Source organism: Mercurialis annua, linkage group LG6, assembly GCF_937616625.2.
Source record: "Mercurialis annua linkage group LG6, ddMerAnnu1.2, whole genome shotgun sequence".
Lineage (NCBI taxonomy): Eukaryota > Viridiplantae > Streptophyta > Magnoliopsida > Malpighiales > Euphorbiaceae > Mercurialis > Mercurialis annua.
The window spans coordinates 11,101,460-11,119,533 of NC_065575.1; the positions used below are offsets into that span (position 1 = coordinate 11,101,460).

At 29.9% G+C, this 18,074-nt stretch overlaps 1 protein-coding gene and 1 long non-coding RNA gene across 3 annotated transcripts; one reads left to right on the forward strand and one right to left on the reverse strand.

Annotated features, from left to right (window-relative positions):
- The first annotated feature begins 4,372 nt into the window (after positions 1-4,372).
- LOC126686125 (uncharacterized) lies at positions 4,373-8,667 on the forward strand. Its single transcript, XR_007643787.2, has 2 exons — positions 4,373-5,315; positions 8,284-8,667. It is a non-coding gene; the product is annotated as an uncharacterized LOC126686125 (long non-coding RNA).
- A 2,157-nt stretch (positions 8,668-10,824) lies between these two features.
- LOC126653927 (ACT domain-containing protein ACR4) lies at positions 10,825-13,839 on the reverse strand. 2 transcript variants are annotated; one of them, XM_050347927.2, is made up of 7 exons: positions 13,713-13,839; positions 12,872-12,990; positions 12,643-12,757; positions 12,480-12,547; positions 11,794-12,384; positions 11,583-11,687; positions 10,825-11,447 (listed from the first exon to the last, which is right to left on the reverse strand). In XM_050347927.2, the coding sequence occupies exons 2-7, from the start codon at positions 12,980-12,982 to the stop codon at positions 11,106-11,108; spliced, it is 1,332 nt and encodes a 443-aa protein (XP_050203884.1). In that variant the 5' UTR covers positions 12,983-12,990; positions 13,713-13,839; the 3' UTR covers positions 10,825-11,105. The 2 variants fall into 2 exon arrangements, with proteins under 2 accessions (XP_050203884.1, XP_050203883.1); XM_050347926.2 differs by having other exon boundaries at positions 13,413-13,839.
- Positions 13,840-18,074: the final 4,235 nt, after the last annotated feature.

Consider the following 18,074-nt stretch of genomic DNA (forward strand, 5'->3'; position numbering starts at 1 on the left):
ATAAATATGGATTTAATGAAAAGCTGACGTGGTATGACTGTCAGACTCAAAAACAGTCTAACGACTGTGGATGGTGTAATGTACAAATCTAACCACCACAAATATTTTTTCTAAAAAAAACTCAGTAAGTATTCAAATAATGGCAGTAAGTATTCAAACTCAGTAAGTATTCAAATCTAACCACCACAAATGTTTTTTTTTTTAAAAAAACTCAGTAAGTATTCAGTAACCAAAAAACACATAGTATAAATATTTATAAAGACTGAAAACCGGCTACAAAAACATTCAGATTTGCACGTCACCATGGGTTGCACCACGGCCTTGGTGTCACCGTGGGTTTCACAATGGCTATGGTCACACTCATGGTGTCACCTTGGCCTCCTCAATGACGGTGGTTTGTGCCAAGGTGATGTTCAAATATTGTTGTTTCTTTGCGACTTGAATTTCTATCAATGATTAAAGAATTGGATTAGATCGATCAGTTCAATGTAGTTGAGTCTGAGAATTGAACAGCTGCCTGGTCCAAATTATAATAAAAAATAATTGGAAATTTAGTCCAGCTTGACTAGACCGAATTGAACCGCCGATTAAACCAAAAATACGGAATTACCGATGAAATTTTTTCCCGATAAATATCCAAAATCCATTGCTAATTTTCCAATTTTTGTATTTTAATTGGTTAAACCGGAAATTAATAACATTACTAGTTCGGTAACCGGTTTGATTTTTAAAACACTAATCTAACTTGGCAAGTGGTGAGTTTTGAATATTTCTCTTCAAACATAGGCATCACAACTTCAATGGCTTAAGTGGTAATTTGTCCCTTCAACTTGTAAACAATGGACAATTAACATATAAATTAACTTTGTCGATAAATTTGTCACGAATTTGTTAATTATGGGTAATTAACCTCATTTTGTTAATTTACCCTCTCAACTTGTAAGCTAATTGTTCTTTAAATTGGCAATTTGCCCCTTCAACTTATAAACTAATTTGTCCAAATAGGATTAATTGCCCATAACTATCAAGTTCGTGATTTATTTATTCATAAAATTAATTTATGTGTTAATATTCCATAATTTCAAATTACTAGGATCATAATTATAGGCATAATTCTAATTGTCAATCTCACAAATATCGGCTTGTTTAGACTATTCATAAGTAGTGCAACTCATTTACACCCCATACTTAACAAACTGAATTCACATAAAAGAAAGTCCCATTACCAATACGTGTTCAGCACTTGTAAAAATCTGCACAAAGAGAATGACTACCCATCATGTTCCATAGCCGAATGCACGTTTAACCTGGAGTTACAATTTATTTTAAAATTAATTATATATAAACATCATTGCGCCAAATTTTAAAAATAACATAGCTTTTGAAACGTGTCAATTATAGATATCATCTTTTATTTTATTTTTCAAAAATAACATCGATGATTCTTAATAGTATTTTTGCTGACGTGGCATGACACGTGACAGACCCATTAGATGTTCAAGTCAGTAAAATTTTACCAAAAATGTGTCCACAATAAAATAAAAAATAAAATAAAAAATGATGTCTATAATTGACACGTTTTAAAGGTAATGTTATTTCTAAAACTTCGTATAAATGTCATGATTTTATATGTAATTAACCATTTATTTTATATATGTAAAAAAGAAGCAATATAATATGTGAGAAAGCTAAGGCATTCATGTGGGGGAAGATGAGGTTGAGTCAGTTTCTGTGTTTGCAAGAAACCTCATCTTTCATGTGACCAAGGAATCTGTGCACACTCTTTTTCTATGCTTTCCATGTTTTCAGTGAATCGCACATGCACTCCTTTATTTAATTCCCACATATTGTCTTTTTATTAATTTAATTACTAGTACTAGTTGAAAGGCAAAACTTATACGGAGACCCTTTTATTTTATTGTTTTTGTTCGAGAGGCCCCTACCCCAAATTTGTTCACGTTCGAGTCTTTACACTTGCCAAATCCTAATTTTCATGTCCTTTTCAGAGACTGGAGGAACAAAAAATGTATAAGTAGACCGACTATAAAAAACTAAAAAAGGACCTGAAATCCCAAAATTAGGTAAGTAGAAGAACTTGAAGAATAAAAATATAGTATAAGGACTTTCTGAACAAAAATGGTATAGTAAAAGGGCTTTTAGATGGATTTAGCCTAGTTGAAAATATTTCTAGATCAATGCCCATAGTTTTGCCATGATTTGTCATGCCAACCTAGCTGAGTAGCTGCTTCCGTGTAAATTTGGCTTAATGTATCTTTTGATTCCTGATTTTATACCTATTAACCAATTCGACCTTCTGTTTTTCTGTTTAATTATGACTATCTGACATCTCAATTTGTAATTTTACTTTACTTTTAAAATTATTATTTTTATAATTGTTTAACTCCTTATCCAACTGGATCAAGTGTTGGTTACAAATCAAGAAAAACGGGTGAACATATACTTTTAGATGACGTGTCATACAGTCAAAGCATATTTTTGAAGCTTAAACCTCTTTCACACATCTGACCCTGTATCTTTCAGTTTAACTTATTTGACCCTCATTTCCAATGACGTGTCAAGTAAGTTGGCCACCCCATCAACATTTTTAAACACAACAACACATTTGCGCTTTACCGTATTTTTCAAAGGTTAAACGAGCAAAACTTACAAGTTGAGATGTCAGATTGCTCAAATTAAAAAATAAAAAGTCAGATGAGCTAATGGATACAAGTTTAGCGATCAAAAGATGCATTAAGCTATGTAAAATTTATTGGAAAAATATATATTTGGATCTTGTATTGTTACATTTTTATAAATTGAATCCATATGCTAGAATTTATATACATTGAGTCTTTATAATTTTAATTTTATATACGTTGGTCTATGCCGTGACGGATTTCACTTCCATCGCAAATTCCGTCGTTAATTGTACATATTAGCGACGGATTTACCGTCCGACGCTAATTTCGGTCGCAAAATCAGTGATTCCTAGTAGTGAGAAATGAAGATATACTCAATTTAAAAAAGTTAATGTATACAAATGAATTAATTTTTATTTCAGTCGCACTGACGATGTGTGTGGTTATTCACCTTATTTCCGTGACTAAGGGACCTAATGTCTATAAAAATAAAATATAGACATGTAAGATTGACTAATAAAAACAGAGGGTTTTAAGTTTAAAAAGTATAATAATGTAGAGACCTAAATGTACTTTTTACCCACTTTGTTTAAATATCACATAACAATTTCATTATTTTGTATTGCAAATATTTATAATAGAATAATGCTGCTGGGATGCTCTTCAATCACTATTTTATAGTACTGACTGTTTGACTGGTCCAAGCATAATTTAAAATAGTATATAGTTATGGTTTATATGTGTTATACATAACCTTATTCTACAATTGTTGTTTTGGATTTTTTACTCGTAAAGATTGATTTATGCATGTTGGCTCTTGAAGTCAGGGATATGCTGATTACACGATGAAATGACACATATTTCTCCAAAAAATAATTTTATTATAAACTTTAGAGCATATTATATTAAGGTTCCTGATATACACTATAATTAATAGTTTGATAATCTTTATTTCAAAAGTCTATTTAATGACCTTTCAGTTATAATTTCGTTTAACAGAGAGATCCTTCTGTTAGTTTGAGGGATTATATCGTTTTACGGTACAAAAATTCAAATACCAAAATCGTTTGAAAGTGAGGTTTCAAATCATTTAATAAAATTAAAAGTGAGGAATCAAAGTATTCACGAAATTAAAGGTGGGGGTAAATAGTTTGAAAGTAAATGTCAAAATTAACGGAGGGGTCTAATAGTTAACGGAGATGAAATTGAGGGACAACTATTACACTTTTAATCATAGTATAACTCAGAGATCTCAAAGTAATTTACGGTAAAACTTATGGTCATCACGTATTTGTAACCATAGTTAATATTCTATCCGTCCGAATAGAATTGTCCACTTTATTTTTACCACAAAATTTCAAAAAATATAATTATTATTATAGATTTTATAAAAAAAATTCTATTTTTTTTATTATATTCCTATTTAATGTAGGATGTACTTTCAATTTACTTCATTAGTAGATTTTAAATATAGATAGTATATGAAGATTAAGTTTAAAAATTGGTACTTTTTAAAAGTGGATAAAAATTTTGGGACAAAAGAATTTTTTAAAGTGGAAAATTCTATTATGGCAGAGGGAGTAACATTTTAACGCTTTAATATTAATAATGCAATTTAATTAATTAAAATTTGCATATCTAATAATATATAGTAATGCTATTGACCATGCCTACGTATAAAATAATTTCTCTACATAAATAATAGTTTAGCAAATTTTTGTTATTAGGCATAAATAAAATGTTGATGTTCTCTATAAATTTATAAACATAAATAAAAGCAAAGAAGGAATTACCAATTTGACAAGAGAAGATGGATTAACTTAACATGATTGAGACTTGATTGGTGCTTTATCAATAAAAAATTTCATTATGATTGGCCTGAAGCTTTTTATGAAGCTATACCAGCTGGGATATCAGATCATAGCGTCCTCCTGGTTTATTTTGATTCCAGAGTTTGCAAGAGAAGAGGTAGTTTCAAGTTCTTCAATGTCTTGTATGAGCACCAGAACTTTCTTCAGATTGTTAAGAAGGTTTGGGACCTTAGTTTCAATGGGTTCCATATGTACCAAATTTATCAGAAGCCAAAAATTCTTAAAAAGGAGTGCAGACAGTTTAATAGAAAGGATTTTAGTGATATTTCAATGAGAGTGGACATGACCAGAAGCTTATTGAGTAAGGTTCAAGCTGACATCTAGGCCGACCCCTTTAATACTATCCTCCAAGATGAAGAGAGAGCTATCTCTAAGTACTTTCATAAAGTGTTCAGCTGGGAAGAAAATATTCTTAGGCAAAAATCCAGGATGATATGGATTAAACTTGGAGACCATAACTCTAAAGTTTTTCATAGGAGTATTAACAAAGGCAGATCAAGAAAAGAATTGTGATGATTAGAAACAATGAAGGGGAAATGGTGGAGGAGCCTTTTTAAACTCTCCTATACAGAATAGGAAAAATGTGGACCACAATGTGTTCAATGCTGGCTGTGTCCTTAATAATGAGGATAGAGCTAATCTGCAGACTCTCTTTTGTGATAATGAGATCAGAGTTGCCCTGTATAGGATCAATGATGACAAGGCTCCAGGTCCAAATGAGTTTGTTAGCAGTTTCTTAAAAAAAAAAGCTGGAATATCATTGGGAAAGACATCATTCAGGCTACTAAAGACTTTCAAGCAACTGGTAAGATGCTCTGTCAACTTAACTCTACAGTTATTTCCCTTATCCCTAAAAATGACTCTCCTATGTCTGTGAGTGAGTATAGACTCATATCATGCTGTAATGTCCTTTATAAAATCATTTCTAAAGTCATTTGTAAAAGGCTTAGTGTGATCCTAGGGGAAATTGTCAGTCCTAGCCAATCTGGTTTTGTTCCTGGTAGGAGTATAGCTGATAACATCTTCCTGGCCCATGAATTAGTTAGAAATTATCATAGAAATTAAGAGAGTTCTTATGCTTTAAAGATTGATTTACATAAGGCTTATGATACAATTGAGTGGGACTTTATTGAAGAGATCTTATTAGGTCTAAGGTTGCCTAGAAATTTTATTATGATGGTGATGTCCTGTATCAAGTCTGTCAAGTATTCCATCCAGATTAATAGGGAAGTGACTGGGTACTATCTGCTAGAATAACCCTATCTTATGCAGCTTGATCTCTGATAACCAATCTGCCTTTATCCTAAAATAGCCATTGCTTATAACATCATAATTGCCCATGATTTGGTTAGAAACCATCATTTAAATATTGGGATTTCCAAATGCCTTCTCAAAATAGATCTTAAAAAAGCCTATGATTCTATATCCTTGGATCACATTGGGCAAATGCTTTTAAATCTTCACTTTCCTTATAGTACTAGTGCTTTGATTATTAGTTGTATTAGGACTACCAGATACTCTGTTAATTAGGATGGTAGTAATGGCGATTATTTTAATTCTTAGAAAGGGTTTAGGCAAGAAAACTCAATCTCTTCCCTTTTTATTTGTAATTTGTATCTTGTTCTTATCCAAGAATCTAAACAACACCAATAGTACTTTATTTTTTTCACAAAATCTGCAAAAAATCTTAAGCTTAACCATATAATATTTGCCGATGATTAATGCTATTTTGTCATGGGGATATTGATTTTGTTAGACTCTTTTCTTATAACCTAACCAAATTCAAAAATATTTCTGGTCTTGATATAAACCCCTCTAAAAACCAAATCTTCTTTTGTAACATTGAGAATAGAGTGAAAAACAGCATTAGTGAGTTGTTAGACTTTTAAAAAAGGTAGTTACCTTTAAGATATCTAGGGATCGATCTTATATTCACTAAACTTTTTAAAGTGGATTGAAATGGTATTATTCTTAAAATTACTAACATAATAAGTTCATGGAGTAGTAAATTCTTATTTTATGCTGCTAGACTCCAATTAATACTATGTGCTTATTAGTATGCATGTGTTTTGGGCTTCTATGATTATCCTTCCCAAAAGTGTTATTAAGAATATCCAAAGTATCTATTCTAGATTTCTCTGGTCTTGCTCCAATGAAGGTAGGGGCAATTATTTAGTGCCATAGAAGGAAGTTGATAAAAAGAAAATAGAAGGAGGGCTAAGTATTAAAGACATTTCCAATTGAAACAGAGCTGCAATCAGTGAACATGCTTGACACATTCTTAGTAGAGTGGATTTAATGTGGGTTAATCGGATCAAAGATAATAAAATTAAGCAGGGAAGGTTTTGGAGTACCAAAACCAATCAGAATTCTAGTTGGATTTAGAGGGGTCTGCTTAGCATCATAAATGATATTAGAGAAGTCCCAGATTACAAGATTGGAAATGAAACTAGTGTTAACTTCTGGAATGATCCGCGGATTCATGGATTCTTAATGATAGAGAAATTCCCAAGGACTAAAATGAAAGATTCAGATGTTAATAAGTCATCAAAAATGGCTGATTTATGGGGGGGAACAACGGATGGTGTTTCCCAGATCCAATTGATGTAGAAACAGAAAATATTTGGACTATATTAGAAGAAATTTTCAACTTTCTGAGAATGATGACCATATCAAATGGAAGGTTGTAAAAACTGGCAGATTTTTTATAGTTCAGACTTGGAAAATCTATAGAGAGAAGCATGATAATGTAAGGTGGTTTAATCTAGTATGGGGTAAGAATTCTAACCCAATATACAATTTTATTTTTTGGTCGATTATGAAGAAAATATTAAAGAGTAAAGATAGACTTAAATAGTGGGGGATCATTGATAATGACAATTATGAGCTCTCATTACAAGAAATTTGGCTTATTATGATGAACAAATTATATCACGTTATGCCCAAAATTTATCACAACAACGTTATTGTGCCAAATTGTGTTGGTCAAGGCAAGCTCGTCATATTAAGTATATTATGACAAAATAAATTATTCACCACCATATATATGCTATTATGATAAATGTCTTTTGTCATGTTTATATGTATTATGAGAAAGAATATGCTAGCCATGTGTTCTATAATTGTGATATGGCTAAGGAAATTGGAGTAAAATCCTCCCCATTTATAATTGTTCTATTAATATCAGTAATTAGAATAGAGTGATCAGTTGGCTCAGTAAGAAGACTTCATGAAATAGTGTCAAAGCACCTTTCAGAAGAATTCTTTTTACATCCACCATCTATCACATATGGAAAGCTAGAAATATGAAGGTTTTTATGCAGTAAAGGCCTGTGACTCAGAATATCATTGCCAGAATCAAGAATGTAGTTGTTGCAAAGTTCAGCTATGTCAACTGTAACTCCTCTATTTGTGAAAACATGTGTGAATTGCAGTGATTATAGCTAGTTCGAGTCTTCTATAGTTCAAGAGTCTTTTGTTTTTTTATTGAGCTTGTTTGCTCTTTGCATAGTTTTTCTTTTTTACCCGTCCTTTTACCCTTGGGGTTTTGTTTTAGATGGTTGTCATTTTTATTGCTTTTGCGTAATAAAAAATTTAAATGGTTTTCTAAAAAAATGTTGTTTTATCATTAAAAAAAATTCCATTATTTTATTCTATGCTTATTTTACTAAAATTGAAAAATTTATTATCTACTTTGCTTTTTATGAGAAGAAATTATGAACTTAAATAAGTTTTTTTATGTTTTAAATTAAAGTTGTCTTTTACAAATGAAGGTTGTGGAAGTTTTTCATTTCGTATGTATACCAAACCTTACCAATGTTGGAAGGAAGGCTTCCTGTTTTTGGTTTTTGCAAGGGAATATCCAATGATTTTGAAAGAATTGAACGAGGAGCTGTATAAGGTGAAAATCTCATATACGGTTTCAAGATATGGTTGCAGAAAAGGTTAATGTCCTGACTCCATCGGTGCCCAGTCCTTCAATGCTAAAAGAAGCTGATTCAGTCACAGGATTCGTGAAAATAGAACTTTCGCTCCTGTTTTTAATTTTTTAATTTTAGCTTTTTTATTTTTAAAATTGCTAACGTCAAAATAACGTTGTTTTGAAGACATGAAAAAATGAATGAATAATCTCTCCCCCCGTGACTTCAGATCTTGAATCCGCCTCTTACCATATGTATGTTATATGCTGTCCATATCAGTGGAAATAACAACGAAAGATAATATGTTATAGGAGGTTCTATTTTGTCGTTTTAATAAACTACACTCATCCTAAAGCCCCTCTACTATTGGTTTTTATTTTACTTAATCTTTAATAAATATTTTGTATTTAAATAGTTTTTTAAATATTTATTTTGTACACATGTAGTTCTTTTTTTGCATGAAACTATGTCATTGACATGAAACATCAGAATTTTCTCGTCCATAAAAGAACCACATGTGTATAGAATATGATATATTTATTTATGATCAAATCAAAAAAAAAACTAATAGTAGAAGAATTTTGTGATGGTTTAAACCTTTTCAATAGCATTGCCTTCTACTTTAAAACAAAAAATCATTGAATTTCAAATTGAATACCGAACCAACACGGGGATCGAATTTATACATTTAAACTCAGTTTAAATTTTTATCAGTTCGGTGTACACCCTGGTTGTAAAATCCATATAAGTTCTAAAAAACTTAATAACAAGAACTAATTACTTAAAAAAAACACCCACGTTGGATTCTTTACTTTTATACTCTGACGTAGAAAAAAACCAATTATACCCTTTTTTGGTTTTTCATGTTTCACCTTTACCCTAAAGCATTAAATTGACATTTTCTTTTTGAAAAAAAATTCAAAAAAAATCTTCAGTTTTAGCCCACATTCTAATTAAACATTAATGTTATTAGTTGAACAAAAACACCTTCTTTTTCAAAAAAGTAAAATAAAAAATAATAGTTATTTATTTAAATTAATTATAAATGCATTGAGAAGGTGTTGCAGCTCCTTTTATGAGTTGGAGATGATGCTCCTTCTTTGATATGAGGAGCAACGGCTGCTCCTTCGATAGGGTGAGGTCGGTTGGAAATAATTTTTTCAATTTATTTAATAAAATTTAAAAAATAATTAATTGTTAGGTTTATTCAAATATTTTTAAAATTGAAGGATTTATTTGTTTTTTTTTTCAAATAGAAAAAAAAGTAAAATATAATCCTTCTATTTAGTTGTTTTTAATGTTTGCATCCTTAAATTAATTAAATCATCAATTGTACTCTTATCTAGGATAGAGGCGAAAACTAAAAAAGAGTACAAATTGTTTTTTTTTTTTCAACGTCGGTATATAAATAGTTTTTTTATTTAATATATGTGGTTTTTAAATAATTAAACCTACTAACAATCAAATAAATTTTCACTAACCACACCTATATGTGATTGCCCAGTCTCTATCAGAATATCCAAATCTTGGTACAAAATAAAAGCCATAATTATGAGCCACCAAACAACAATTGTAATGATCAAAATGGAGGAAAGGGTTTGTAATCAGGTTAGGTACCAACAGCCTCTCACCCACCAATCAAATAAGTTGGATAGATTGACACACATCAAGATTTAGTCCTTTTCACTATCAAAAAATGGAACAAATGTCATCTTCCAACATCAACTTTCCCCAATTTGAAATTTGACCATCTCCTATTCTATCACAATCTTGATTCTTCAAAACCACTTTTTCAAAGATTTTAGTCAAATGAATTGTCTAGTCTAGCAATTAGGGTGTGCAAAACCGAACTGAACCGAACCAAATAAACCGTCATTTTTTTATAACCTAATTATAATCGAATTACATATAGCCAAATTATAACCGAACTAAAATAATTATTTGGTTCAATTGGTTACTTAAGTTTACCAAATAACTGAACTTCATTAATATAGATTATTAAAAAAATAAAAATCAAAACAAGAAAATAAACTAATTTTGATGTTAATATTTGATTATATACAAATTTAGATGACAAATCGATTTAAGCCCTATAAATTATAAAAATACCTTAAATGTTTAAAAAAACTACAGAAATAAGATCTATATATATATATATATATATATATATATATATATATATAAAATTCAGTTAATTTGGTCAGTTGGAATTCGATTTTCAAAACTGTTAACCGTAACTGTAACGAATTAACCGAAAACGGAACCAAATTAAATTTTTGGTTGGATTCAATCAGTTAATTCAGTTATACTAGAACCTACTAGCAATCAAGAATTAACAATTCAAAAATTAACACCATTCAGTTACTAACAAGACCAGGGAAATTTAAACACAAGTTGAAAGCAATATTCAATTATATACACAAGTTGAAAGTAAGATTCCATTTTCATTTTGTTTGTTCTCATTCATGGCTCCAACTTTAGATTGGATCCACTTCTAACATTACAAGCATTTCTACTTATCCCTATGGCTCTCTCTACCTCTTTTGGCAAATGGCTTTGCTTAGTTCCTAACCTTAAAAGTCACACATATGCTAAAAACTTTGGTTTGTAGTTAATTTTGTTGCTGAGGGGTTTTTTATGTACAATGTGGAAGGGGGTAAAACCTAGAAACTGATTCAAGAATACGACCTAACCAATCCGAAGTTAACAAAAGATCTGGACTTAAAGAGACCACCAAAGAGAAACCTGGTGGGTGATTCCTGAGATGATGATTTAAGATCTTCAGGGTTGCCTTTCACTTTCAGTATTGTCTGACCGATTTCTTGTCGGATTGAATCTATGGTTTTGGCATCCACATGATACCCTGAAGCATCACGAACGTAGAATGTATTAATAGCTTTGCCATCTCTGGTTGACACTTCTGCTCTTGTGACAGTGAGGCTGTTTTCTCGAAAGATGCGAGTAACGTCGGATAGCAGCCCAACTCTGTCCGTTGTGCATAATTCTAACTTCAGACCCTGATTAACGAACAAGGAAAGAAATATAATCAGTTAGCATTCAATAGAACCAGATGTGCATCCAAAGAACCTGCTGCCATTTCATTACTAACAGAGCATGTTCTAAGCAATTCACAATTTATGACAATACACTACCTCAGATACTCTTCTCTCAATAGCTGCTTCAAGACATTGTATTATCCTCATCCTTTCAGCATCTGATTTTACAGGGGAACCATCAATATGTCTGATACAGTATTCCTACAAAATCATCCACATGATTAATTAAGCAGTCCAATTATAACATCAAAATCAAACTCAATTACTCAATGCATTCTTGTAGATACATAAGATATAAGTGAAATACCTGATAGGCTTCGGGTCCTTCGGCATCAATATTGGCATGAAAAACTACATAATCCATATCCGTCAAAGTGCATACTGTATCGAAGAGAAGTTTTGGCCTATCTTTGCTCCTTAAAGTTACTACCGAGTAGTCCTTGTCATACCAATTAACGACAGTCACATTTGGTCTCTGCTTCTCATCTGAAACCTTGTCATTTGTTCGTTCATAATCCCTATCCGCAAACATCATTTGGTGAAGCCTTCTCTCCTTATGAGTGATTCCATGAGAAACCACAGTCTTAGCTCCCCTAGACATGTTACTACCCTTAAGTAAATTACAGAGAAGCTCCTTAATCCTAGACAGCCTCTCCGGATCAATAATCGCAGACCCAGTTTCGTCATCAGTCACTTGCATAACAGCCGCAGCCCGAGTATTGTGAGTCCAAACCTCTGCACTGACCACATTGCATTTTAGGTGGTTGAGCACAGCACTTACTTCAGATAGCAGTCCTGGTCTGTCACTTCCTGTTAACTCAATCGCTGTATGGTCCATAGATGGTATAACCCCAACAGATCTCATAGAAGACGTAAAGGACGATTCAGGCCCCAAAGACTGAAACATAAAGCCAAATTCAGATCTGTTTGTATCCTAATGGCCTGCTAAAGGAAAAGCAAAAACGCAGAATAAATTACAAACTTAGAACTCACTTTTCGAATAAAATCCAGAATTGCTTCATCAGTAATCTTGTTTCCCTCTTGATCCCTAACATTAAATACTAGTAAACAAAACACAATAAGAATCAAATTTCTAATCCAAAAACAAGAGCTATAAACGGAAAATCTTAACGAAGAACGGAAAACAAAATCTCACCATCCATAAACCAGCCACCATCAGAAGAAATGTAAGCTTTGGTTATGATAAGGTTAAGATCAGTTAGAACTTGCACAACCTCAAGAAGTATACCATGCTTGTTTGCACTGTCCACCTACAACACAAAATGAAACAAAGCACCAAAAAAAGGGTCATAAACATAAACCAAAACAACCCAAAAAAACAAATTACAGCCACCAACTAAACAGAAATTTACAAATTTACATACCCTTATAACAGTAGCATTTTTGGAGGATTCATTATCAATGACAACCCTGGGAGGATTCAATCTCCTGAAAAGTTTCTCATACTCATCATCCATGTCATTTGAAAAGCTCATGTTGACATCTGTTGAAACATAAGCAAAAGATGTAAGAATTAATAAGGTGGTAGGGAATAAATATAAACCAATGAGAACACTGATAGTGAAAACCCCCACATAAACGCAATTATAACGGTAATATCCGAAACAACAGGACCAAACTGAAACCCATTAAAAAAGAAGAGCAGCTATACCAATACCAAAGCAGCCAGAACAAAAAAGATTGTGTGTGAGAGATCACAGCACAAATACCAGAGCAAAGAGTCAATCTTTTCAGAATTTTCTCCATTATTAGACAAAACCCATTAAAACCAACATCACCAAATTTACAAAAAACACACTAAAAACCTTAAAATCTTAAAATCACAGACACCCACCACTAAAAACATTAAAACAAAACAACCCAATAATCAAAAATCATAAAAAAAGAAGAAAATTTGAAACCTACCCATTAAAATTGGTGATAATTTATGATCTTCAAGCTTCTCTTGGTTAACTCAGAGTATGTTTTATATGAACCCCAACTAACATTATATAGTAATATTATGCAGAAAAGAAGTGGTATAGTAGTAGTAATTATTAATTATAAATATTTCACAAGATCTTAACACACTCACACACCAAAGGAAACAAGAATATTATTATATTATATTCAATAATTTTCCAAAATCAAAATTTTTTTCCTATTAAAATTTCTGAATAGGAAAGAAATATTATGAGACACGCCCCGACACGATATTCCAACAACCTGCAAATTTTGAAAAGATGGTTTGTTTGGTTTCTCTCTCTAATTAGTCCATTAATTTTCTCTCTCTAGCCAAAATATTGCACGCTCTGTTTCCCACTTCACTTTCCAGTTTTCTACTGCTAAAAAGAAAGGAAATCAGCGTGGTTCTTATTTTAGAGAGTTTTTTCTTCAACAAGAATGGTATATGTGCGCTAAGTGCGTAATTTAGTGGATAGGGTGTTTTTTTATTAAAATGCGCCGGAAAAGGTAATATCCAAAAACAATTACTACTATCTTATAATATCAGTATATTTATATTTACTAGTTTCGCATTACGTGCTATGCACGTGGCTCGTAACGTAACTCGTCAATGAACATATTAGTAAATTTATTATAATTATATAAATTTTTTATTTATAATTAATATTAAATTAGTTAAATTTTTTTGTAAAAGTAAATATAATATATTCAGTTATTAAATTTTTTTTATACTGAATTTATTCTTCTCTTGGTTTTATAATAATCATAATTAAATAATTAAATTAATTTTATTAATAATATCTTTAAAAAATAATAAAATAAAAATTTAAATAATAATATATTGACCAAATACATTATTTTAATTTTGTAGTTCAATCAAACTAAAAGATAGGTATTCCTACTAATTTTGAGACAATTTAGCTATTTTTTACATACTAAAATTTAATTGGAGATAATTTAGCTACCTATTCTAATTAGGACTTTAATTACAATAGTGATTAATTAAATAACTAATTAGTTAATGACTATAAAATATTTATTTAGTAGTAAACTGAAAAGGATTATTCGGTAAATTTGCCTGTCCCCCCCCCCCATCCGTGGTTTTATATATAGTATAGATATAACAAATTAATACATATTTTGTTTATTTAGTTATTTTTTTATTATTAAATATTCTACATACATTATAAACTATTTTATAACGACATATAGTTCATGCAATATTTATAAAAATATAATTATAAACTATTTATTAATTTTTATTGTTGAAAAGCGAATGTTTGTGAAAGAGATCGAATTTACGACCTTAATTGATTATACCATTCGAGATATAATTTGTTGGTTATAAATTAATTTATTTAATCAGAATAATTTAAGTAAAATGAATAGCAGATAGTGTTTTACCTACAAACAGAGGACCAATTTAAGCACGTGCTAGTAAAAATGGTTAAAAAGGTAAAAAATCGAAACGAGAAATGGACCATTATAAGTCTGGCTTATGGTCCATGGTGACAGTTAGTGGATGCGTATGGGTTAGTTGTGTAGACTGTAGAGGGTAGTACAAATTGCAATTTTTTTTATTTTTTTTTATGAATAGAAATTGCAATTTTTTTTATTTTTTTTTTATGAATAGAAATTGCAATTTACTAACAAATGTCACTTGATCCCGCCAGTATAAAATAAAAATTACAGATAAAAAATATTTAATTTCAATTAAATTAATTTAAAATGAATGGTATAATAGTGAATACTAACCCCTCATGTCCGTTTGAATATGAGTGAATCCTAATTCTCAAAATGTACGTGAATACATTTTTTATCTTAGTTTAATTTTCTATAAAGTAACTAATTTTCTTAGAGAAATATAGAATTTAATTCCATAAGCTGTCGGTGATTAATAGTTAATTTTTTATATTTTTAAATCGGCTTAAATTAATAAGTTTATTAAAATTTGAAACCAAAACTTCAAAAGTACACTAAAAAGCCTTAAGCACTTGAGTCATACCTTATTGGCATAATTCATTTTCTTATTAAATTAATATTATTTGTATCGATGTAGCTCCCGTAGTTTTTAAAGTATCCATTCTAGTTAATATTTTTATTTATATTATTTTTCAATTTTAATAAAAAATTAGAATTATTGAAAAAATATATGATGTATTTTAATATTATATGAGATTTTTTTTTTAACAATGTGATATATAATTTTTCAATTAGATTAAGAAAAATGTGTATCATACTTAATAATTAATTAATTCTTTCCAAAAATTGATTAATAAAAAGTTATATAATATGTTTATAAACTAGTACTACTTTGTTTTAATAGAATTAAGAATAATTTGAATATTTTCATTTATAGAATTTGTAGAATTTTTTTTTACTAATTTATCCTCTTCGATTAATATATATACTCCCTCCGGTCCATAATATTTGTCACATTTGGCCATTTCACATAAATTAAGAAAATAATAAATATGTCTTGATCTATATGCTCTTTTACTAAATTGTCCATATTAATTATACTATTTTTATGTTTAACTAATCTTTTTATTCTTACTAAGTTATTTATTGTTAGGGATAAATTTTGAAAATAACAATAAATACGTTCTTGATATTCTAAATATGATAAATATTATGGACGATTTTTTTTTTCCAAATGCGATAAATATTATGAACCGGAGGGAGTATGTATTTAGAAATATATAATGCATTTAATTTAATATAAAATATTAATTCTTTCAACACCATCATCTCAATTATATTGGAACTCTTAGGGGCTACAATTTAGTAAATTCAAGAAGCAGTATTAACTGAATTTACTGTTTACATGTCCCTCCACTATATCCAATATCCATATGCATTAGTAGGAAAATGTGAAGAATCTTTTCAGAATCTTTTAATGTAATAAATTTATTTGCAACTTGGTACGCATGGAGCATTGAACCTTACTTATATGCTTATACTTCCATAAATCTCTCTTAATGAAGATTTAATTCCTTCTTAAAGAAAATTAAAGATTCAATTACTATAAATTTTTAGTAAGGCCAGTTGTTTAGGACTTTTCCGGTGCATTCATGAGATTTTAGATTCGAATCTCAGTAAGGACAGTTATTTAAAACCATTTAAAGTTAAAATATTTAACTATTAACTACTAACTGCTAATATAATTAGAATTTTTTTTATAAAAAATACTATAAATATTTGGGTGATTTTCACCCGAACTTTTAGCCTAGTTTCCTCTACTATTATTTTTACTTTAATTTGTTTTGCAATCAGAAGATCTATGATATTTTAATGAATGTACATAAAAGTTTTTTCCGACATTTTTTGCTCATTTTACACCCGAAAATTCCGATCTGAAGGCTTATTTTCGCCCATGGTCCTCCATGAGTCCTTCTCTCTTTCACTATCGTTCAAAGTTTCAATTTATAATCCTAAAATTCATGGGGTTTCAAGTTGTGCAATACATAACATGACCTCTTTTATAATAAAACTTATGTGAATAATCCATTAATAATAATTTTATAAATAGGTAAAAATTAGTAATATTTTTAGAAATAAAAAAATTAAGTAGTAAACAAGTATTTTATAAAATCTGTAAACTCATGATAATTCTCTGCTATTAATATTTTTTTAAAATTACTTTTATAATAGATAAAATCAAGCAATCTTAAAAATAATAGCTTTATATCAAAAAATTCAATAAAATTTTAAACTCATTATACTAAAAACCATGGATATAAGTAAATTTAAAATATAATTTATGTAATGCTTTGCATAAATAATATATATTTTTTAAAAATAATAATCTTTAAAATATAATAAAATAAACTTTTACAATAAAAAATTAAAAATAAAATTGAATAAATAGTTCGTACGATTTTTTTTATGAATAATAAGTATATTAAAAGTCACAAGAAGTGGCAAAAGCCCAAGCTAAAAGCTTTCGCACAAAAAGAGACACTAAACGCGGCACACTATAGGCTACGGCTAAAAGTAAAGGCAAGATCAAAAGTCTGAATACAAAATAAAGCGAAAATTTCTCCCGTTCCTGCACTTCCATATTTCTCAAATAACGAGCATCCATGTAATTTTTCATAATTTCCAATAGGGACCTTTTGGAATTACATCCTGCCACTGCAATATAAAGTCGTTGAAAGAATACGGACAACACCAAACCACGTCTAACTTCCGAAATATACTACACCAAATACTTCTTGCGAAGTTGCAGTGAATAAAAATGTGATCCTGTGTTTCTACCATGTCACAAATGGAGAATCTCGAGTTCTCCAAAGTCACAATAGAACGGATAGACAAAAAGTGAATATATGCAAAAGTAGCAAGGATTTTTACATCCATTGAAATGTCAAGGATTGTTAGTTATAAAATAATGTAAAAAGACTTTAGTGAAAAATAAACAAATTAGGAGAGTGTGGGTAAAAATTAACCTAAAATGTCCATCCATATATTTTTGGATTATTTGCAAAAGAGCCTCCTTTTTTACCTTCGCAGTGGTTTAAGCGAGTATTTTTAAATGGGCTTAATTACTTAAAACCCCCCCCACCTTTAATCTTTATTTCGTTTATACCCTGACCTAGAAAAACTGTCACATATACCATTGAG